The sequence below is a fragment of the Loa loa genome (genome assembly GCF_000183805.2).
Source record: "Loa loa unplaced genomic scaffold supercont3.96, whole genome shotgun sequence".
NCBI classification, from domain to species: domain Eukaryota; kingdom Metazoa; phylum Nematoda; class Chromadorea; order Rhabditida; family Onchocercidae; genus Loa; species Loa loa.
This window is the reverse complement of record NW_018108276.1, coordinates 83373-106333: the sequence shown is the minus strand read 5'-3', so window position 1 is coordinate 106333 and position 22961 is coordinate 83373. Positions and strand designations below refer to the sequence as shown.

At 32.1% G+C, this 22961-nt stretch overlaps 4 protein-coding genes across 4 annotated transcripts; 3 read left to right on the top strand and 1 right to left on the bottom strand.

Moving 5' to 3' along the window:
• Positions 1–2278: 2278 nt before the first annotated feature.
• Positions 2279–5153, bottom strand: LOAG_01140 (RiNg Finger protein family member; the record flags this gene model as incomplete). Its single annotated transcript, XM_020445656.1, has 7 exons — positions 2279–2424; positions 2562–2668; positions 2792–2990; positions 3445–3631; positions 3920–4168; positions 4436–4640; positions 5029–5153. The coding sequence occupies 7 exons, from the start codon at positions 5151–5153 to the stop codon at positions 2309–2311; spliced, it is 1188 nt and encodes a 395-aa protein (XP_020303908.1). The 3' UTR covers positions 2279–2308.
• A 648-nt stretch (positions 5154–5801) lies between these two features.
• LOAG_01139 (HAD-superfamily hydrolase) lies at positions 5802–7940 on the top strand (the record flags this gene model as incomplete). Its single annotated transcript, XM_003136679.1, has 4 exons — positions 5802–5932; positions 6497–6689; positions 7073–7165; positions 7575–7940. The coding sequence occupies 4 exons, from the start codon at positions 5802–5804 to the stop codon at positions 7938–7940; spliced, it is 783 nt and encodes a 260-aa protein (XP_003136727.1).
• Positions 7941–10615: 2675 nt separating this feature from the next.
• On the top strand, positions 10616–17414 carry LOAG_01138 (60S ribosomal protein L35; the record flags this gene model as incomplete). The annotated part of the gene is made up of 16 exons (XM_020445655.1): positions 10616–10731; positions 10997–11185; positions 11521–11629; positions 12130–12239; positions 12529–12688; positions 12898–13081; positions 13561–13679; positions 13783–13909; positions 14056–14259; positions 14453–14603; positions 15013–15255; positions 15466–15637; positions 15904–16009; positions 16267–16448; positions 16747–16954; positions 17283–17414. 15 exons carry the CDS (start codon positions 10616–10618, stop codon positions 16915–16917), a joined length of 2343 nt encoding a protein of 780 aa, XP_020303907.1. The 3' UTR covers positions 16918–16954; positions 17283–17414.
• Positions 17415–20755: 3341 nt separating this feature from the next.
• Positions 20756–22474, top strand: LOAG_01137 (cyclase/dehydrase; the record flags this gene model as incomplete). Its single annotated transcript, XM_003136677.2, has 4 exons — positions 20756–20932; positions 21384–21471; positions 21674–21778; positions 22091–22474. The coding sequence occupies exons 1-4, from the start codon at positions 20832–20834 to the stop codon at positions 22472–22474; spliced, it is 678 nt and encodes a 225-aa protein (XP_003136725.2). The 5' UTR covers positions 20756–20831.
• Between the last annotated feature and the right edge of the window lie 487 nt (positions 22475–22961).

Here is a 22961-nt window from a genome sequence, read left to right as displayed (position 1 = left end):
TCACCAACTTATCAAGCATTAGCATTCCCGGTCTCACCAAGTTATCAGATTGTTCATTGTAGATACTTTCATCAAAAGTACAACAAGTCAAGTTAACTTTATTACTGACTTATGTAGCTTTATTGGAACATTAATTACAAACAAAAAAGAGAAAGTTCATTATAGATGAAAAAAAAGCAATAGAATGAATCATATGCATAGATTTTTTTGATGATTCATTACGAATGATAATTGCATTCATTTTGATTGATGTCGTTATGATGGCATGAAAGTTTAAAAAATTAATTAACGATGACTAATTGACGACAATTAACGGGAAACTGACAAATTATTTGATCAAAGTGAATAATATCTTATGAACGGTGTTTACTCAAATTACTATTGATTTTAAATTCCAATTATTAATAAACTGAAGTTACACTTAATTTAAAAAGCTTTCTTACACGATTCAAATATAATGCACATATACATATATATATATATATATATTGATAAAAAGTAGCAGGACATGAGGTATGAAACATTCTTAAGCTAAATTTGAATTATCATAATCAAGCGATTAATCGTTCCGGATCCGATGATGAAATGCAATTCAAAAGTAACAAAATTCCACCACTTTCATCATAATTGATATCTTTAATTAGGATAGTTATGATTCTATTACTTACCATTAATAGTTGTAACAATCAGAAAGAAATGTTCATTTCTTTTTCCATTTCCATTCAATCATTTCAAAAATTTTCACTTTCACTTTTGAAATGCATTACTAAACTGATAATGCATTTAGTGTTCATTGCGAGATAAATTATGCAAAACATTCCGATAATTTTGAATATCGCATATTTCAAAGGTCATAAATATAAATGATAAAATTTCAATTTAAACATGAAAATTAAATGGAATCAAAAAAGTTGGCAAGTTGGGATGCATATTAATATTTAACTGAGAACAGTGGAAAAAATTTTAATCGTATTACCTTAATTATGCCAAAAAGAATCCTTTTTAAAGGATTAAATAAAATTAGGAGGAGTCAAGGAGATGAGTCAGGAGACGGGTAATTTAAATTTCCTTAAAATACGAGTAATTAAGTCATTGAATTATTGTATTATTAGTCATTGAATTATTGTATTGAATTATTGTATTGAATTATTGTATTAATGATGATTTTCAATAATCTTGAAGAAATAATAAGTTATCATTTGCATATGATATATGAATGCTAACAACGAGAATTGTAAACAAACTGCAATGAATAATATGAGATAAAAATTAAAGGATTAAAGCGACCAGTTTAACACATCCGTTGCTGTTTCATTAATGATCGATAAACATATATTCTCGAACAGCTGACACTTCTTGATGATGTAAATATCGGCTGATTATGTGAGGCATTTATGAAATGGTTTGGATAACTTTCTTAGATAAATATAGTTTCAATAAGTTGTCATTTAATCCTAGTTCTAACTGATTAACAAAATTAGATAATAATTGTAATGTATAGGTTACATTTTATTAAATCATAATGCAGGGGAGAAAAGAAAATGAAAGGCAAACAATTTGCTGGTTTAATAAACTGCTAGATATTATTATTTGTTTAACAAAAATGATAGTATTACTTTTCACCGCGAAACAGTCGACAATAAAAAGTTAGGGTTATGCCATTCGAGCAAACTGTTAGCATATGATGAACAACGACATTTATATGATCAGCAGCCAATGATTTACAACCAACCATAAAATTTTAAAACGAATTATTGAAAAATTTTCGTCTATTCCAATTTTTTGCTCTTTTCCCCTTCCCTCTCTTGATATACACATTTGCATGTATATGTAATTTTCATAATGCGTAAGACAAAAGTGGTGATATTTCGAAAAATTCCAAATCATTTTAACTTTAATGAGAGAATTAAAAGCCTAAAAACTGTAAAAATAAAAGACAAAACAAATCATAAACAACACACGATACATTTTAATGATATTTATCACTAAAAAAAAAAATGATATCATATGCAGAAATAAATAAGGATTTGTAAAGTAACAAAGTACAAAAACGAATTTTGATAAAATCTTTTTTCATACAACAAATAAAAAAACACGCACATATACACTGAAAAATTCGAGAAAAATAGCCAAAATAACAAACATAACAAACCTTTTCTTTCAAATGATTAAGGAAATCAGTCAGCAAATCAATTTTTCAAATGAAACATATGACTGCCCAAAAAAAAATTTAACGATAAAGTTGATGAAAACAGATATTCTGAATATTAAAAAAATATCAAGTATCGTATGAAAGTTTGTAATTAATTCACTCGGTATTTAAATCCGTTCCACCACCTTTTGCTTCATTTTCTTCGCCCTCGTCATTATTTTTTGAATCATCTTTTTGATTCTCCTCATCTTCTTTCAGTTTAACAATCAAATCTAAACGACACGAAGAAGTAATTTGAGCACAAATGCTTTAAACTTCTTGGCTTGAAAAACTCTATAAATGAAAAATTTAATGTCAAAAATCTGTCTTCAATTAAACCGTTTTAAATTTGCTTTTAAAGCATTGTTACCTTTGGCAACCTTGAAAATTCCCATCGTATTCTGCTCGCATATGTAACATTTCGACGTCTTTTGGAAGTGTCCCAATGCACATTTTTCACAAAAATAATGCTTGCATCTTTAAAAAAGTTGATGAAAACAAAGGATTCCTGTGTATATTTGTAACATTTTTAAGACAAAATTTAAAAAAAAAAAAGCAAATCACGTTTAGACCTGATGATCGATTCGATTCAATACTTACTTCGTAACGACTGGATTGACAAATGACTGTCGACAGATGAAACACTTGAATGGTAGTTCACTCTCTTCTTCCTTCTCATCCTCACTACTTATCCGATACTTGTCTTCGTCATCCTCTTTCATCCTACCGGCAGTATAATCACGTTCAATTTCCCAGCCATGTTTGTAATCAGTACGGTCGTGCAGAAATTTACAAGAATCTATAAAATAGAACACTTTCAAAGGATGCTATTTTCAACTGACAGTAAATTGCTTCAAGAAAAACTAACAAAGAAAAAAATAAAAAATAATGGAATAGTGACTATGAATGGCTATAAACACCGAAAAAACTTTCATCCATAATAACATCGAAATTTCAATTACTAAAAAATTTAGAAAACTAAGCGTTGCACCATTTTGGTAACTGTGAAGAAAATTTCTAGATTTGTAATCCTAATACAAAAGTTTCATAATTGAGTTAAGTAATTGTAAAGTAAAGTTGACCAAACGGGTATTTCAATCGACCTTTTAACATCATGCCTTAAAATTTGTTTTGAATTTGAATAAAAAGTTGTATCATCAAAAATGGAGGATGGAAGAAGAGATAAGTTTAATCTGACATTGTGACAGCAATAATCTTAATGGTAATATCTAAGAAAATAAGCTAGAACTAACCTCCGAATGTGCAAAATCCAGTTTCCTTATAATCCTTGCAAATGTCTGGTGCAAAATCCCATCTTACTGACTGTCTCAAAAAATTCGGTGCTCTGATAGGCCCAAATCGATTAAGTCCTGATGAAGCATTTCCCCAAACCGTATCTTTTTTCTCCTTTGCTCCATAAAGCGCCGCACCGCGATATACCTAAAATATAAATCCGAAAACCGTTAAATTAATGCTGCTTATGACAGACTGCCGCATAAATTGTATTCAAATATAGGTCCAGTTTTTGGACTACTTGTTAAATTCGTAAAAATAACACCAGGACATAACTCTATACCATTATGCGGCTCTGTTAAGCATCTATAAGCAGAGTTTCGAACTAATTTACCAAATTTGCGAGCATTGAGATAGACTATAATAAACTATCAAAAGAATATTCGGATTTTAAAATCTTTGAAATGAAATGACGAAATCAAATTTTCGATGTACCTTATCATCCCGTTCCTCTTTCAAAATTTGCTGTACTCGTTCAAATTGAGCCTGAGCATCGCTCTTCACATCAGTATCAATCTCACTGATTGCCGTTGCACCCATATCTGATGGTCCAGCACGTTCTGTTCCACTCGACGCAAAGGTGACACGCAACGGATCATCCTGAATTAATTCGTCTTCACCCGAAGATGATGATGTGCTGTCTGACGTGGATTCCGATGCTTTCTGGACCTTCTTGCTGATTGTCTAAAAAACTACAATTTTTTTGACACTTTCCTTTACTTTTTCCCGATTTTTTACAAGGGAAAATTAAAAGAAACCTTTTGGAGTGCTTCATAAAAGTAAACCAATTGTTGAAAAAAAAAGAAAAAAACAACTTTGCGATGTTTTAAATGAAAAGTTTCCTCAAAGCAATGACGGGAAAAAGAATAATAAAAAAAAAAAACGAAAATGGTTTAGGGAAAAAGTGACTGAAACTGACAGGAGGTACTCATCATTTATTCGAAAACAAACCGACTGTATCATCGGATTTTTCCTTCTCTTTCGTCCATCGACATATTTCACCACCTCATTCTTATCTTCAGCGTCATTTGATGAATCTGACGCTCCGGAAATACGTTTCCTTCTTGATGTTGTACTTCCTCCTGCACCTTTACGGCTCCTAAATACAACTATTGATGATGACCCTTCAACCGATTCTTGACTGGACATTTTCCGACTGAAATAAATTATAATCAAGTGAATTGCAAGTACGAACAAGAATGTTACTTATGACAAACGATAATTATATGAAATAGGAATATTTAATAAATTCATCACAAGCAATAATTACATGTGATTTAAATAGCGATGAGACTAGTTATTAATACCAGTAAAAGATCAATTCTGTATCATATTTCACCAGAAAAGCATATCAGTTAAAGAAAGTAAACATTACAGAAAATAAAGGAAAACCAAGTAATCATCAATAGGGCTAATGAAAATACATTATAAATTAATCATGAAAACAGTCGACAACAAAAATAACCGGAATAATTTCAGGATCAACTCCGGAAATCAGAACATCAAAACAAATGGAAAAAATCACCGAACATTCCCATACATACATTTCCTGACAAGCATTAAGATTATCGCAACTCGAACTATTGTCCTTGAATTCCATTTCATATTCTCTTCTCCGTTTCACTATGCTCTCATTCTTTACTGTCGTCGCAATACTCTTTTTGTGCATATTCGCTTTCTGGCAACGTAGTACTTCGATATCTTTTTAGTCACAGTACTCTCCAAATTTATCGCACCCTTTTGCTTTTCATTTACTTCTATTTATGGATTATAATTGTTTCCAAATTTTCGCGATTCCTCGTCCTATGTTGTCTAACAAATTACTTACTTTTTCTATCATTTGCCTGCTGCTCTCTTTCTCTTCCAATCACTAAACATTACTCTTTCATGTCTTTATCAATCTTTTATCTCTCTCCAAACTACAGCTTACTTCGTCAAATAATGAGCGGAAAACAGAAAGCTTCCAGTTGGAAATATCGACGTGAAACTCCTTGGCATTCGTTTGTTGAAAGTGTCAGAGATAATTAGTAATAGTGAAAACCGGAAATATATTAAAGTTTCCTGAAAAAGATGCAACTCATATTTAGTGAGACGGAACCGGATCTGATTCCTGGCTGTGGGATAAAATTTGGAAATTAGTTTTTTAGCCCTTTATCATCCATTAAAGTCATTCCTTTTATCATTTTTATCATTCTTTCATCATTCGTTTGTCAGGAAAGACATCTGAATTGACAAGTATGGGTAAATGACCTATAGAAAGATTTAAATAATATATCAATGAGAAATTTTTTTCCAGTACATGAGTGATACGTAGAAGATGCTAAAGGTTAGCTCACGTTTTACGGAAGGCTTTTCATCAAATGCTAACCAGCGATTCACTTCATCAAGTGGTAGAATGTTCCAGGGTATCCGTGTCATAACGCTGGATGCGCTAAATACGCTAATTCGGTATGAAATATGGATAACCTATTCTTATATGTTGGTATTATCGTTTAATCTGATAAGCGTATTACACGTACACTAAATAAATAATTAGATGCAATGAACAAGTAAACAAATCAATTAATTAATCATGTATTTATTTGTTTGTCTGTTTGTGTTTATTTGATTTCATTATATATATACATTTATGCCTATTTATTTAACTAATTAATTCGTCCATCTGTCTCTTAACTTATTTACTCATTTGTTTGTTTATTTGTTTATTTGTTCATATATTTGCTCACTCATTTATTCATTTATTTACTTGACAGCTGCGTTAGATAAAGAGTTCTTATTTACATAACATTTCGAAGGAAGAATTATTTCATCGTCGAATTTTAATAATGACCAACATTATGATTGTCTATATTTGCATTGTTTAGCTATTATAAAGGATTGTGAATTAAGCTGAAAAGCTTTAAAAGCTTTGAAAAGCTTTTTTATTGTGAATTAAGCTTTTCGGATCACAAGCCACAGCTTCTTCTTCATCATCTTAGCAAAACAAACAGTTAAATTCAAATCATATTGCAGTTTAGAGCAATCGCCAGGACATACATATGCTGATTTTGCCAAGCATGTCAATATTCAATGCAATGCCGATGAATTAAATAAAGCATTTCGACGGAATTTCAAAAATTTGTCGAAACAAAAATTGTGTTATGGATTTGGGAAAGATGGTGAAATGGCATGGTGGATTGAGCTCGTGAAAAACTGCTTCGCAGATGTTAGCTAAAGTTTCCTTTCATTATGTTACTTTTTTTTAATAAATTTATTATTTAGTAACCATAGGTTCGTACCGTCAGTTGGAGCAGCTAAAATTGCTATAATTTTCATGAGATATTATTTTGGAGGGTTATTCGAAGCCTGTTATGCCTGTCGATTGAATGCTAAACATTAATGAACCTTAGTCATATTAGTCAATCTTGTTATTTTGTGTGTTCATAAAAAAAAAATCTTTTTACCGCTTCATTTGTTCTCCTTCCGAATTGAGACTTCAGAGTAAAAACAGTAAAAATGTTGCGGTTATGATGTGGTTTAGTAGATTCCACGTGTGTTTTTGGAATTTTTTAATGTATTTTGCAAAAATTTTACTTTTCTCCCTTACAGATTGGTAAGAAAAGTGCTGAGCTAGATAAACTAGCGCATAAGCTTTTTGTTTATTACGGTTCCGTGAAACCGTGGAGATTAGTTGACAATCAGGTATCGATTAATCTTTTATTTATCATATTTGAATCTAGGTATTTAACCGACGAGAAAAAAGCTCATCTGATGAAAGGTATAGTGTTTCTGGGATATCTTGTTATCACCTGAATATCGGTGCTTTTGATGGCATTATTTCGAAATAGGAACTACCTAATATGGTTCAGTAGAATGTTAAGCTAGAACAGAACGGTTCAACTGCCGACATCGCGAGCTTTCATTTAGGAAGTCGCGATGTACGGTCATATTCAGCATTCATCTAACATTTCTCAAAAAACTCAGCATTTATCATTTATCAAGAAATTTATCTAGTTGTGATATTAAACCGAGAGCTCCCTGTCAATTTTAAAATTGTCAAACTTAACTCGAAAATTTGGAATACATATTTTCTTAACGGATTTATTTACAGGTCCATGATCATTTGAAGGAGTTACAAAGTCGAAAAATTCGATTAGGTGTAATATCGAATTTTGACCGACGTCTTAGGGATATTCTGAAAGGTTTAAAGCTATCGTCCTATTTCGAAATATTACTTTTAAGCGGGGAAATAGGTATGGAAAAACCAAATAAGCAAATTTTCGAAAAAGCTGCGAAATACTTTCAAATTAGTCAAATGGAGGATATGCTTCATGTAGGTGATGACGAAGAGAAAGATTTCAACGGTGCGAGGAAGGCGGGTGCAAGGGCTGCTCTATTAAATCCAGATGGAGTATCTTGTAATAATAAGGAACATGCTGTTCGTTCGTTGAAAGATATAATCGATGAGTTAGAATAACACGTAATAATGATGGACTTTCGGGTCTAATTTTGCTTTTCCTTTCTACAATTACGCATTTAATTAAAAGCGGAGGAACTACTTTGTTAATCATTTTTTAAAGCCTAACTGGTAAAATAATCAGCTTATTGGGAAATTTGCAGCTTTCTACATTTTTTTCGTTGCTAAGCTACCTTTATCCATCTTTTTTACTCGGCAGTTTTAGTATGATTCAGCCTTAGTAGATTGAAATAATAGGTAATCATGACCGACAGGTGATAGTGACTGACAGGTAATAATGATTGACAGATAATAATGACTGTTTTGATAATTTTCGAATATCTTTCCATTGTGTGTTGCACGTTTTATTTTGCAAACTATTTCCGCGTTGATTTGCATGGAAATCGCATATATAAAGGGTACAGTGCAGAAGAAATAAAGATTTATCTTTTGCAAATTCGAATAACGTGCAAGGAGAATTGTATAAGCTTTAGGATTTTCTCAGGAAAAAAGAAAAAAGGCATCAGAATATTTTTTGTGGGGAAGCAGGGGATTTTTTGAATTTGCTGAAAAACTCTCGAGATTGCTGGAGTATTGCTCTGCAGAACTCATATGACCTTAAAACTCTTTGCCATAAAATACTGAAGATCATGTTTCATTCCTTGTTTAAAGATATGAAGTAATTATCATGAGAAACAAATGCCAAATTAAAAATACGGGATCATTTCCTGACGACTTCGTCAGGTTACAAGCCTTGTTGATATATGAACTTGAATTTCAAAAGATTACCTGTCGATGTTTGAATAATCTGTGCAATTCACTGGTGGCTGAAAAATACCCTTCCTTGAGTTCGATGTCGGCGATTTGGAAAGGCTTCTTGTTGACAAAGAATGTGGGAAAATCAGTCATCATTTTATCAGTTATTAATTACCCAACCACCTATTGTAATTATTTACAGATAAAGCAGTTATAGAAATTACAGATATTCTCATGATAAATAAGTCCTGTTATCAATCCATCAAGAACTACAAATACCAAACATTGGCAGATTAACGGAAAATTGTGTGCTTATTTTAATTGATTATTCGCCACCATTATTGAATGATTAGGAACTATACTGATTTATAATCCAACTGAACGTAATATAATTTAGAGGGAATCATTTCATTTGGGAATACCGTTCTGTAGATTTAAAAGTTGAGTTTTTTCCCTTTTCAAAATTCAATAACTGCATTTTTTCAAAACTTAACTGCATTCCAATTTTTTTCCGGTCGAACTTTCAAGCTTTGTTATGAGCTAATGCGAATAAGAATTATTTTTCGCTTCTTTCTTGATTGAACAAGACTTACTCGCTTCTTTCTTAATCGAATCCTTAGGTCGGTGGTTCGAATCGGGTTGGTTGGACCAAATTTTGTCGCCGATTTTCTTTAGTCGTAACAAAAACTGAGGATTTTTTCTGCTACTTTAGTTGATAGTACCTCAAACTTGGGTAATTAAACCTTTTATTACGATAAATTTATTGATATAACAACGAACTTGCAAATATGACATTGATACAACAAATTAATAACGAATACACAAGAACAAAAAAGACAAATCACGCCCCATACTTATATCCAACCGACCTCAATGAAACACATTTGTAAAAACGGATTAGTGCTCAGGACCCTCCGCTTCTTCGACTGGGAGGATCCTTGTACTGTTTTATGATTACAAGAATTAGCTTCGTTATGGAGCACCCATTGGTATTAGGTTCTTTGTTAGTGCAAACGTAAGACGATATGAGCATATAAAACAAAGATGTCTGGCTTTCAAAAAAAAGGGGGATTATTGTTCCCTTGTTTCTACTCGCGATATCAGCGACAAGGGTTGACGGATTTTGCCAACACAATCGTAGATTGGTCCATCGTTTATTTTTCTTTTTTTTTCTTTTAAAGAATAGATAAAAAGGGAGAAAAATTGTCAATATGGTCAAGAATGATTCCCTGGAGATTAAGCTATTTTGCCAATTAAACAATCGTTCAAAATGGCATAAAACACAGTAAGTGTAAACACAAAATGCGAACCTTAATGACAATTTTTTTAAAGCAATAAATAATTAGTTGAAACTGTAATGTTGCAGGCAAAATTTGTTTTTTCTTTCAAAAAAAGGAATGAATAAAAGGAAGATTAGAATTAAATTCGATTTTGTCAATCAGTGAACATATTTCATTATATCATTTAAACCTCATCTAAGCTAACCTAATCTAACCTATATCATTATCTAATTCATTTCAATTATCTCCCATATTGATTAGTATTCACCATTTCCTACCATCATTCATTATTAATTTCTTTTTTCTCATTTAACAAACCAATTGATTTAGCATTAGTTCAAATTGGGGTTAAATTCTTATCAAAGAATTTCTCTTTCCAATGACAAGAACGGAAAACATAAATTTGAGGATTCTTTTTGGTTATAAATAAAATTATCGTAAATTTTGATCAATTTTCGGTCCCTCTTTTTCTCTTCCGACTGTAATACAAAGTATATAGCAGTAATTAAGGTTTAACGTTAGCAGTTTATTGTTGAAAACAAAGGCAAAAATCGAAACGAAAACGGTCTACAAAACAGGAAAACAAACGGATCAGTACTAAAACGGATCCTTTGCTAAATAGTTGATATATTTGTATAACACACGCAATAAGATTGCTTAATGGGATGTGAATTTTCCGTAGCATATGTATGCAAACGGACTCGGTTGAGAAGCACATGTGTACAAGCGGATCCGATTACGAAACATATGCATGCAGGCGGATCCGGTTGCCGACGGTGCGAATTTATCATAGCTTAGCAAATAGACACAAACGAAGCTGAGATTAACATTTTTCGTAACGCAAAAATCACTGTCAATGCCGGCCATATTTTTCGTAACGTATGCGGACTGTCAGGTTGTTATGAGTCGGATGTCATGAGGTACTTGTGAGTAGGGCGGGGGTTTTTTTTTAGAAATAGGTTCAACGTGACAGATTACATTGTTAAGATTGGATTTTTCCGGAATTTTTGATGTCGAGGCATTTTCATGTTGTGATTTTAGACACATGACTGATTCAGTGATGACTTCAACCGGTTCGAACGGAAGTAGCAAAATGTTGGCGTCAAATTCACTGGGCATTACTAGCTTATTGACGTTTGTCATCCTTGTATTAGCATGGCTTGTTGGCTTTGCTTCAAGATTATTTGCTGTTATTCGATTTGAATCTATCATTCATGAATTCGACCCATGGTTCGTTCTTATTTATCCATCTTTTGTCGTCTTTTTTTTGTTCCTTTTATTTTATATACTGAATAATATGTATTTGTTGATTTAAACTTCGGAAATCAACCTTTTATTCGGGTCGTGACTCCAAAAAAGCTAGATTGTGGTTACTTGAGATATTTTCTTGAGTTGGTGCAAATTAAAAAAACATTACCACATGTTACAATTTAAACGATGATTTGATAAGACTATACATATATACATAGCATTTTGCGGTTTTTGGACCGTCGGAAATTCGTGGAGGGATGTAAAAGATGTGAGATTTCTTTCAATTTAGTTATGCAATTTTGGCTGAATATCAGGTTCAACTATCGGTCAACGCATTACATGGTTGAACATGGCTTTTATAATTTCTTAAACTGGTTCGATGAACGGGCATGGTATCCACTTGGACGAATTGTTGGGGGCACAGTAAGTTGTGGCTTTGTTTTAACGAATAAGGAATGTTTTGCAATAATTAATAACTGCCAGAATATTTGATGTAGTTGTAACTTCATCGGTTTATCAGTTAACGTTTTTACCCTTCGATGTTCATGGCTCATCTGTTTACGTAGTATTTTACTAAGCTTATTGTTATCCACATAGTTACCACTTGATAGAAATTAGCGGAAGTACTTTCCAAGTCAATAATTCACTAGTTAGTGTGAGGAAGTAGATGTGTGTAGAAGGGTATATCAATACGTAAAAGGTACATATCAAATACGCAAATTAAATACATGAGTTTTGGTGTAATTTATGTCATTATAGTAAATAGTCATTCTACTTTCTAATTTCTTTTCTTTCCAGCTGGCATAATCTATCGTTACTTCAACAAAAATTATCTTGTTTGGAAATAATATTCTGCTGTTTTCCCAAATAAATTTTTTCCTCACTTTTTTACTTTTGCAAAAATAATGATGTTATTAACACAGGTTTATCCCGGACTGATGGTAACTTCAGGAACAATACATTACATTTTAGCAGCTCTAAATATTTCTGTACATATCAGAGATGTTTGTGTTTTCCTTGCTCCGACGTTTAGGTATGGTTTATTTTTTCTTTTCGGCGAATCACTTTTGATATTAAATTGGATTCATTTTCTAGTGATCTTTTACTAAAAATTCATACCTTTTATTTTTAATATATGCCAGAAATGATTTTGGCATTGCAAACTGACTCTGTTTCTTTACATCACTTTTACGTCATTCTTTCCCTAAGATTTTTTAAATGGAATTTTTGCTTTTTCAACCTTTAGAGAATGAGTGAATGTCGTGGAAACAAGATATTAAATAGCTTTACCTATTACGGTGATTCATTCGAATTATTTTCAGCGGTCTCACAGCAATAGCTACATATTTTCTAACGAAGGAACTTTGGACGCCAGGTGCTGGTCTGTTTGCAGCATGCTTTATCGCTATTTCACCCGGTTATACTAGTCGTTCGGTCGCCGGCTCTTACGATAATGAAGGAATTGCAATTTTTGCATTGCAGGTGTATAGCTACTAATTTCCATTTCTATTCCGAAATTCCAATTGAATTTTTGAAAATTCTCACTCTTTGTCAAAATTTTGATTTCGCTTCAGGTCTTCATCTTTCTTCTTATTACAAATTTCTGTACATTTTCAAGTATTGGAATTTTTGGTAAATCAGATGGATAATTTGCATGACGATCATCATTGTTTTTTTTTTTTTTATTTCAGTTCACTTATTTCTTATGGGTTCGTTCAGTGAAAACAGGTTCCGTATTTTGGGCAACATTAACTGCGTTGTCATATTTTTATATGGTCTCTGCTTGGGGGGGTTATGTGTTCATCATAAATTTGATTCCACTGCATGTTCTTACGCTCATATTAATTGGTCGATATTGTTCTAAGCTTTACATTGGTAAGATTTTCACTAAATTCTTCTTAATTTATTTTTTAAATTGACTTCGCCAAGTTCAAAGAATTTCAGTCTTCTTTACAACTCCTTTAAAATGTGGTCTATGTCTTCTGCATGATCCACTTTTCATTACATAGCTTTTCGTTTTGTTCTGATAATATAAAAATGATTCTTTACTTATTCGATAAGACGAGAATTGAAGCATTACATGTGTTTTGAAATTTTTGATTTCAATTAAGCCATTCGGTAGTCGCACCGAAGACGGTGTCAAATAGGGAGTTTGACGGAGGCGGTACATCTATCAACATAACCGGTGTCCTAAGGCTAGCTTTATGCTGCGATGAAATATGGAAATATATGATAATTTCAGCAGTTCGTGTCTTCTGTAATATTGTCTTCTTAGATTTCAGTACTTCTTTTCTGCTAGGAACTTTCTATGTTTCGGAAGGATTTTAATTGATTCTGCAGATTCCTATTTCCAGCATATACGACTTTTTATGTTCTGGGGCAAATAATGGCGATGCAAGTACCATTTGTTGGCTTCCAGCCTGTGAAAACTTCCGAACATATGGCTGCTGCTGGTGTCTTCGGTATGCTGCAGGTTAACAGATTTCTCTTACATTCAGGCTATTATTCAGAATTGAAATTTTTGGATTTTTTCAGGTGATATTTAAAGACAATAGGGACTGTTTTATTTTTCATAGGTTATTGCCGCTTTAAAATATATGCAACATCGAGTTTCAAGAAAGGAATTTATGACTTTATTTTTCGGTGGAATTTCACTGGTATTTGTATTAGGAATTTCTACGATTATTCTCCTAACATATGCTGGTATGACTTCGAGTCTTAGATTTCTCACAATTCTTGGTTCAATTTATTTGTATTTTGAAATACTTGGTTCACATTTTCAAGATGCTCTCTTCATAGATTCTGAAAATACTCATTTACTAAAATAAAATATATTTATATATTTGTAGGCTACATAGCACCATGGTCGGGACGTTTCTATTCACTTTGGGATACCGGTTATGCAAAAATTCATATACCGATTATTGCATCTGTTTCGGAACATCAGCCCACTACTTGGGTTTCATTCTTCTTTGATTTACACATCACAGCTGCTGTTTTTCCGGTCGGTTTGTGGTACTGTGTTAAAAATGTTAATGATGAACGAGTTTTCGGTAAGTTATTGCGACATTTGTTGATGTCTCGATTGCTACTGAATATAGCTTCCTATAATGAAAGATTATTCCATGTGTTGGATTTCCATGTTCCAAATGATAACTAATGTAAAGAGTTATGATAAGGCACATTTACCCTTTTTTTTTATTTTTAACAAATAATCGTAAGGATACACATATGTATATTTTTCAGTAATACTTTATGCAGTAACAGCTGTTTATTTTGCTGGCGTAATGGTTCGTTTAATGCTTACGCTTACTCCAGTTGTCTGCATACTTTCTGGAATAGCTTTTTCTTACACATATGAAAGATATTTGATCGATGAGGGTGAACAATCAAAAAGGTTCGTTTTCGTTGATTTACCATTGTTTTATTATGTTTGCTAATTTCATTTGTTGAATGTATTACGACAATATCATTTTGAATATAACGCTCTAGAAAAGAAGCTTATAAAAGTTCGTAAAAGAACACTTACGATGAATAAAGAACTACACATTTTCTGCTTATACAGTTCTTTTTTTTAAAGTAGTATCCTATGTATTTATGCGTTTCATTTCATCTGTTTTGTCCCTGTCTAGAATACGCTACCTTTGCCGTGAGTACGCAACAACTGAATGTATACCAGAGTGTGTTGAAATGTGAGGTGAGGCATAGCATTATAAACTACATTGTCTCTTCTTAAATGCTAGTCCACTCCGCTGATGTATGTACAAGTAGTAAATAATGAATAATAAGGTAGGAGACTGTTTCAGTGTTAACAATGAAGAAGAAAACAAACATTTATACGATAAGGTTGGAAAAGGCCGGAAAGGTGGTTCATGGACGAATCAAGCAGCACCGGAAAGCAGTGAATTGTCAATCGGAATGAATGCGCGATCTATCGTTTCAGTGGTGCTCGTCCTGATGCTGTTAATGTTCGTCGTGCATTGTACATACGTTACGAGCGATGCATATTCTCATCCATCTGTTGTCTTACAGTCACATAATTCTAAGGGGTAGGCTTATCGGCTTATGAAACGTGACTGTCAGTAAAATATTTAATGATGGGTGATCTGATTATGTGACAGTGATCAAAGGATCTACTTTAAAGATAAAACAACAATATAAGCATTACTTTGTTTCTTTTTTCGATCTCGAACTATTTTCAAATAATTTTGCAACTGAAATATTGCAAGAAAAAAAAAGCAATTTTTTGTATATTGTAGGGGTCGCGAAATAATGGATGATTTCCGTGAAGCCTATTACTGGTTGCGAAAAAATACGGAAGAAAATGCTCGTGTGATGAGTTGGTGGGATTATGGTTACCAAATAGCTGGTATGGCAAATCGTACCACGTTGGTGGACAATAATACATGGAATAACTCACATATAGCTTTAGTAATTGACTATTACTTTTTTCTATTTTTAGTATCCGTGTCAATGAATAAAACTCTACGGAAAGATGAAAAGTTGAATCCCATTCAAGTCAATTGAAGTTTTGCTGGATAGTTAATAGCAATTTCCTGTACTCTTTGGTCAGATAATGTTTTTCTCCTTATGAACAATGCATTTTAAATGCTACCTCGCACTATCCACTCAGCAGCTAATATTTTTTAGATTTCTTTTCCATAGAATTCATTGAGAATTAGAATGATCATTTTTAGGTTGGAAAAGCAATGGCATCGAATGAGTCAGCAGCGTATGAAATTATGCAAGCACTGGATGTCGACTATGTTTTGGTTATCTTTGGTGGCGTTATTGGTTATTCGGGTTGGTTACTCATTTCATTGAATTTGATATCGGAAATGTTTTACTTGTAAATCTGGACTCCTCATTCATTCTAATCCCTGTTTTTATGGGATGTGAGTTGGGAAAGAAAAGATTTTTAGGAAAATATTGCTTTTTATAGTTCTTTTGTAAAAATTTCGGGCTTCAAATTTGTTTATCTGTGCTATTTGGAAAAAGATTCACTAGAAAATGTTGAAAAATTATATTATAACACAAAGTTCGAGATTGAATTCTTTTAGGTGATGATATCAATAAATTCCTGTGGATGGTACGAATAGCTGAAGGTGAACATCCAAAAGAGATACATGAAGCAAATTATTTCACTGAGGCGGGTGATTACAGCGTTGGAGCAAAAGCTTCTGAAACAATGCTCAATTCTGTAATGTACAAAATAAGTTACTATCGTTTCGGAGATGTCGAGGTAAGTATACTGAGAGTTCCCAGAAATTAAACCAAAGTATTTTATTTCGGTAGTGGTTAGCAATATTAAGTGAAACATGGATACATTCTTGAATCCTTTAGCAAGATTGGCAAGAGACAGCCATGCTCTTTAGTTACAGCCAAACATTTCGAACCATCGATAAGTCTAATCATTATGTGGTCAGTAACTGAGTGATGTTTTGATTTCTCAGTGTTAATTATTTTGAAAAAAGTGTTGATTATTTTGAAATTAAAGTGTCGATTTTTTTTTCTAATTTTCAAATGAGATGGCTTTTCAGATGAGTTATCGACAACCAGCAGGTTTCGACCGAACCCGTGGATATGTAATTGGTCGGAAAAAATGTTGTGCTAGAACATTTGGAAGAAGCTTACACATCACAAAACTGGCTTGTGAGAATTTACAAAGTATTGAAGCAGAACAACAGACCGGTGATTCCAAAAAAGAATAGGCGAAAGCAGCCAGCGTCACTTTCCTATTCAAAGAAAGTATGGATACTTGTGCTTTTAAATTGAATTCTCCCAATTTGTGTTTCTGTCTCTAGAGAGAATAACATTTATGTGTTTTTCCCTCATTTATAAGCATCCTGCATCATATGCTGTAGATTTCTTCATTTCATGAAAATTTTGGATGGGAGATGAAGTACTTATCTGTTTCCGAAATCTTTGACGTTGCAGTTGTTCAAAATTCATTGGCTATTCCAGCAGTGCTTTGTTATGACATTTCACTGCTATTAATTAGTTAAAAATTCACGATGGCGAATTGTACTCATTTTAAATTATAAGCTTCCATCATTTATGTTGTGGCGGTTTTCAGGATAAATCAAAGAAAGGTATTGTGCAAGGGAAACCAACGATAGTGAAAGGACATCGACCACTGAAGCGTGCTTAAGAACTTCGGGACCTTCTAGATTATATAAAAGAATTTATTTGTCACTTGGCATTGATGGGGTAAATGTTCTTTTATATTTTTATGGGATTTTAGAAACTAAAAACTCAAAAGAAAAGTTGATAAAGCTAAGGAATTAAAATATAGCGCCAGACGCTGTTTTCAATCATGACGAAGATTTTGGGAAGATTTCTTGATTAAGGTTAGTGAGTTCTTTAAAATTTTCCGGATTTCTAAAGAGGAAACGAAATCATGTGATCCTATTTTTTATCAGCTTTGCTGTTAATTTGCTTTTATACTTCTGTTAACTAGTTTTTTCTTAGCTTGTTTACACTTTATTTCATTCTCCTCAGCTCAAGAATCCACTTGGAAATCTTTTTCCTGATTGGTAGAGAAAATTGGATTAATTTAAAGCAAGCGCTTATATTTTATTAAGTCTGTCATAGTCTACTGTGTTAAACTTCTTTGAAGTCAGTGGCTTATTTTTTTGTCCCATTTTCGTGTTTTCATTTCTTTTGTTTTTTTGATAGTTTATTACCTTACTTTTAATACAGTTAATTTTTTTTTCTTTTTTTGCGTGGTCTTTAATAATTCAAGAAGTAGAATAAGGGCAGTTTTCTTCCGAAATACGTTTCTTTAAAAGCGATAGAATTTATTGTTTCCAAGGGAGAAAGAGGAAGTTGTTGAGGTTTTTTTTTTTGTTTAGTTTGTGGCAGCGTGAAAATTGATGCTGATAATTGGAAATTTAATACCGAAGATTAGTTTTCAGACTGTTGTCAAAAATATCCAAACTTATTAGAAAACTGGATGCGAACTTCCACTCTTGAAAGTGATATCATGAAATTTTTGTCAGGTACAAAAACTGTGATTTTAAATCATTTCAATTTAGCTTTAGAACAGTTAATGGCATGACTTTTGCCTCTTCTTTAAAAATTGCAAGTTTGGAGAATATATATCCGTTATTTGTGCATGACATTAAATACCGATATTTATTAATGCTGTGATTCGTTTTATTTGCCCGCTCGGATAATTATTGAATATTTTTTTTAGATTTCCTTCATTTCCCCTGCCTTTCCCAATAGATTTTTAAACGTAACAAAAATAGTAGCGTTAATCAGATAATGCATACCGTTTTAATTTGTGAAACCGACTTTCAGGTGAAGTTTCAAGTTTAGGTCTTTTTGTACTTAGTTATGGACAAGTGGAAATGTTTCTTAGTTCTTTAATTTTTTTATGCTCCTGATATAGGTAGTTTCATTGATAAATTTTTTCTTGTCAAACTCTTCATTATCCATTAAAATTTCTCCTTTAGCTTTAGGCAATGTCGTTTTTTAAAATTCTTACTTGAAATTGATATTTTTTTTTCTTGTTTAGGACATTTCTTTGTTTCCAAAAATTTTATAACAATATCATTATTGTTGTTGACGGCATTCCTCTCATCGTGTCGCAGATATCCTTTTTTTTTTCTCTCAAAATTTTGTTATTGTCATAGTAAAATTTATTGATTACAAGTTGTTGCATGTTGTTTCATCTATTTGGTAAATATCATAGCCATTACTAGCAATACTCAAATTATCAGGTTATTCAATGCAGCATTTTCCAGTGATAGTATACCGGATATTAGTAAAGGTTTCCAGAAGAGATTCCTGATAGCAAGCATAACACTGTTTCGTAAACTAACATATTAGGTAGAATTGTGAGTGGCCAACATGTAGCCAATATGTAGTAGTACTTTACAGTTTTCATGAGCTTTCAGGGACATTTTTGTTTCTCCTCATCTTAGTATTGCCTAACCATTGCCACTGCAATATCGTAAAAAGATATCTATGTCTATGTTTTGTATTCATATAAAGAGCTTCACTACAGACATTATTAGTTTATAATGTGAACTAATCTATTGAGTAAAGAGACAGTGCAATGGTAGTGAAGGATTTTTCGTAAGTCATTAAAAATTTTTAATTTTTATCAATTAGTTATCTTTTCCTTGTTAGTGATATCAAACAGTAATGAAGCTTTGTTAAAGCATTCAAACATCCTAGTTAGCATTATTAGTAATTTACTTGCTATTTGCAATTTTACAGTTGCTGTGTAATAAAGCTAATAAAGCGGCATCGCTTTTATAGAAATTTCATTATAGAAATTTCATTTTGTTCTTTGTTTTTTTTTTTTTTTTTTTAAGTGATTACTTGCTATCCTATTCATCTTTGTTCGTACAGAAGTGTTTTCATTTTCTCTGCTGAACACTATGGGTATCAAATTCAGTTCACTAAAACTGACATCAAATTTCAGTTTCTTCTGACATCACATTCCAAGTCACTATTACTAAGTTTTCCGTTTCTTGTTAGTCTTTTTTGATGCCGACCTACTTTATTGTAAAATTTGTGTTTGTAATATTGTAAGTAAACAACGTTAGCTAGAATCTTTGGCTATTTTGTTGAAGTTTTCTAGTAAATTTGAAATTTCTCCTATCAAATAACTACAAAATATTTGCTTGTGCGTTTCAGTGCGCTATGGTACCTGGATTGTTTATTGTCGTCCTCTATCTATGATTTGATGACAGCTTAGCGTTGATTTGTAACTCAGTACGATATTAGGTAAATCAAAATGGTATAACAATTTGTCAAGTGCTGTTGAAGTATATTTAAACAATATTTGTCATGACAGCCAGCAAGGAAATGATGCTGAGTTAATAGAAAAACAGGCCATAATGTGTTATTGAAAAAAGGAGGGTTTATATTGACTGAAAAAAAAAGCTTGTTGTTAAGAAACCTACATACCTAGTTTCTTTGCATTTTGTGATGGTATGCTTATACTTCATCATTGTTAGCAAATCATTAAATTTTAAGATATTTTTGGCGAAATATTATGATGTATTGTTCAATGTTGCTTATGTAGGATGTGTCAATCACTGAATGTGGCAATCTTTTTTTGGGCAATTTTGAAATGCTAATGCTATTTTTAATTTCTGTTGTGATTAGAAGAATGACGATATGTTATATTGTTTCATTTGTGATAAGTTATAACAATGATAAATTATCAAGAAAATATTGACAATAAATTATTTTAAGCATAGTATTGCGGACAAAAATATCTTTTAAAAAAACATACAAAAAAAAAAAAAACAAATTGAAAGAACAGTACATATTGTGTGACCAGATGTGTTTACATTTACAAGTTGTGTCGGTTCTTAACACAATTACTTTCTTCTCTTAACATCTAAATGCCTGTTGTTTTTTGTTCCTATAAGTTCGTTTGCATGCATAATATAGTTTAAGCAATGCATTTTCTGTGTTTCTCCTAAGTGGCTTGTTCAATTTTTAGATTAATCCGAAATTTTGAGATGTGAAATTCAAAGAAATCTGATGATATGTATGGAAAAGTATTTTCCTATTACAGAAGCATTTTAGATATGTTCATCACTGTGCAGTGATATTAAGATACGCCTATATCATACAACGGAATGTTTATCGCTGTGCAATGATATTAAGATACGCCTATTTCATACCACGGAGGAATCTATTCCTTTCATTGAAACAGTCGACAAATTTAAAGGAATATCAGGAGAAGCGTATTGTTGGGTTACATTTTAATGCATTCTTCCACTTGAAATTTTCGAATTTCTAATATGAGGACATGAATGAAAGCTTGAAAACCATGAATGAGTTGTAAAAATTTGTGTAAAATTTTACTGCATGATTAAAAATGACTTTAATTTAATCCATACAGGGACTCAAACTTGTTGATCATGCACATTTTTTGATCATTCAGTTAGAGTAATGATGGTTACGACTAATTTAACAACTTAATAGGAAGATGAACTGTCCCTATCATTAATTTGTCTTCTAGAAAAAATCGAGATTATTATTACGTTTCGGCAATTGAATTATAGTCTAAATAAAACTTTTATTGATTTATTATTTGCTGAACAAACTGGAGGTTTTTGTTCATTCAGTAATGTCTGTTTTCTAAACAGGAATAAATTTTGTAGCCGCGTTCTGTTAAAATAATTTTATATCATGCTGTTTTCAGGTACACTGCAGACGAAATGTTCAACATTGCAGCAAATGTATCCGAATATCCCGAATTTGTACCGTGGTGTCGAGGTGCCAGTATCAAAGTAAATCATTTTTCCTGCCTCTAATTTAATTCTTTGTAGGTGATAACAGGTCTCAAAAAATAGCATGGTGTATTTAAAGGATGAAGGTATTGCCACTGATTTAACAAAGGTCAAGATCTATTATGGCTTATGTCATGGTTCATCTTACAATATCAGTTCTTTATTGCATTTTCTAGTTGCTTAAAAGCTGGCGTGTTTACAGAAACATTCACCAAATTTGTTCACAGCTCAGCTGCAGATCGGCTTTCCACCTGTATGTGAAACGTATACTTCTCGAGTTTCGACCGTAAAACCAAGCATGGTCCGGGTAAGTTATCCAATGATTTTAATACTCTTGAATTTTCATGGGTGTACTCTTCTATTTAATTTATTGGTAATTTAATGTGACATTGTACAGTTTACTAGATTGTACAGTATGAATATTGTTACCCTTATCTAATATTTCAAGATACTATGCTACACTTTTTCCATGATACTGAAAACTTATATTTCTATTATATCCGATTGGTTGACAACTGTAGCATCGATTAGAATACTGCTGAAAACCATATTTTTCAAATGAAATTAGTAAAGATTCCTGTTTTATGAATTTGTTCACGAAAAATACAATATGTTTCAGTCCGTATGTACCGATAAAACACTATTCAAAACACTGGAATCGACATGGCATTTCAGTCCAGGTCGAGCTAACAATAGTCGTTCCTGTACTCTAATCTTCAGTCTTACTTTTGAATTCCGTTCAATGTTTCACTCCTTCCTCGCACATCACTTTTTCGATCATGTTGTGCAAACTATGGTTATAGCATTCTTAAAAAGAGCTGAAACTAAATATGGCCCACCATCCTTTGATCATTACAAAAACTTTAAAGTTCTAAAAAATCCGATAATAATGGTTAAAAAGTTCAAAAATTTCGCACCGGCACGTGTTATTATGACGATAGTAGTAAGAATTCGCTCTTCTGATTACTTCTTCGTATTTCATCTTTCGCCAAAATTTTTTTAGCATTATTATTTTATTAATATTGTTGCCATTGGAACAATAAGTACGGTTACAAAATGTAGCTAATAAGATAATAAATAAGGAGGAAAGATCTATAAACAAGAAATAAAGAACCAACGGCAATTAGGAAAAGAAACAAAAGAATTAGTAATAAATGAACTGGAAATAAGAATCGCTGGTAGATGATACAGGCAAGAAAGAAGGATAAGCAATGGAAAGAACAGTACGAATCTGGAATGCAACATCTATATTTGAATTGGAAAGGAAATAAAGCAGGTTAGTCTTAGTTTAGAAAAAAAGTGCTTGAAACGGCTATGTAAATAGGATACTGTCATCTTAGGTGTACTATCTTTTTAATATGCGAAATAATCAATGAAACAGTTTAGAAACTGATTTTTTTTCGAATTTCCGACTTGTATTTGTTTAAAAATATTGTTTTACGTTATTTATACGTAATAATGCAGCAGTATATGGAGAATTTTATGTTTGT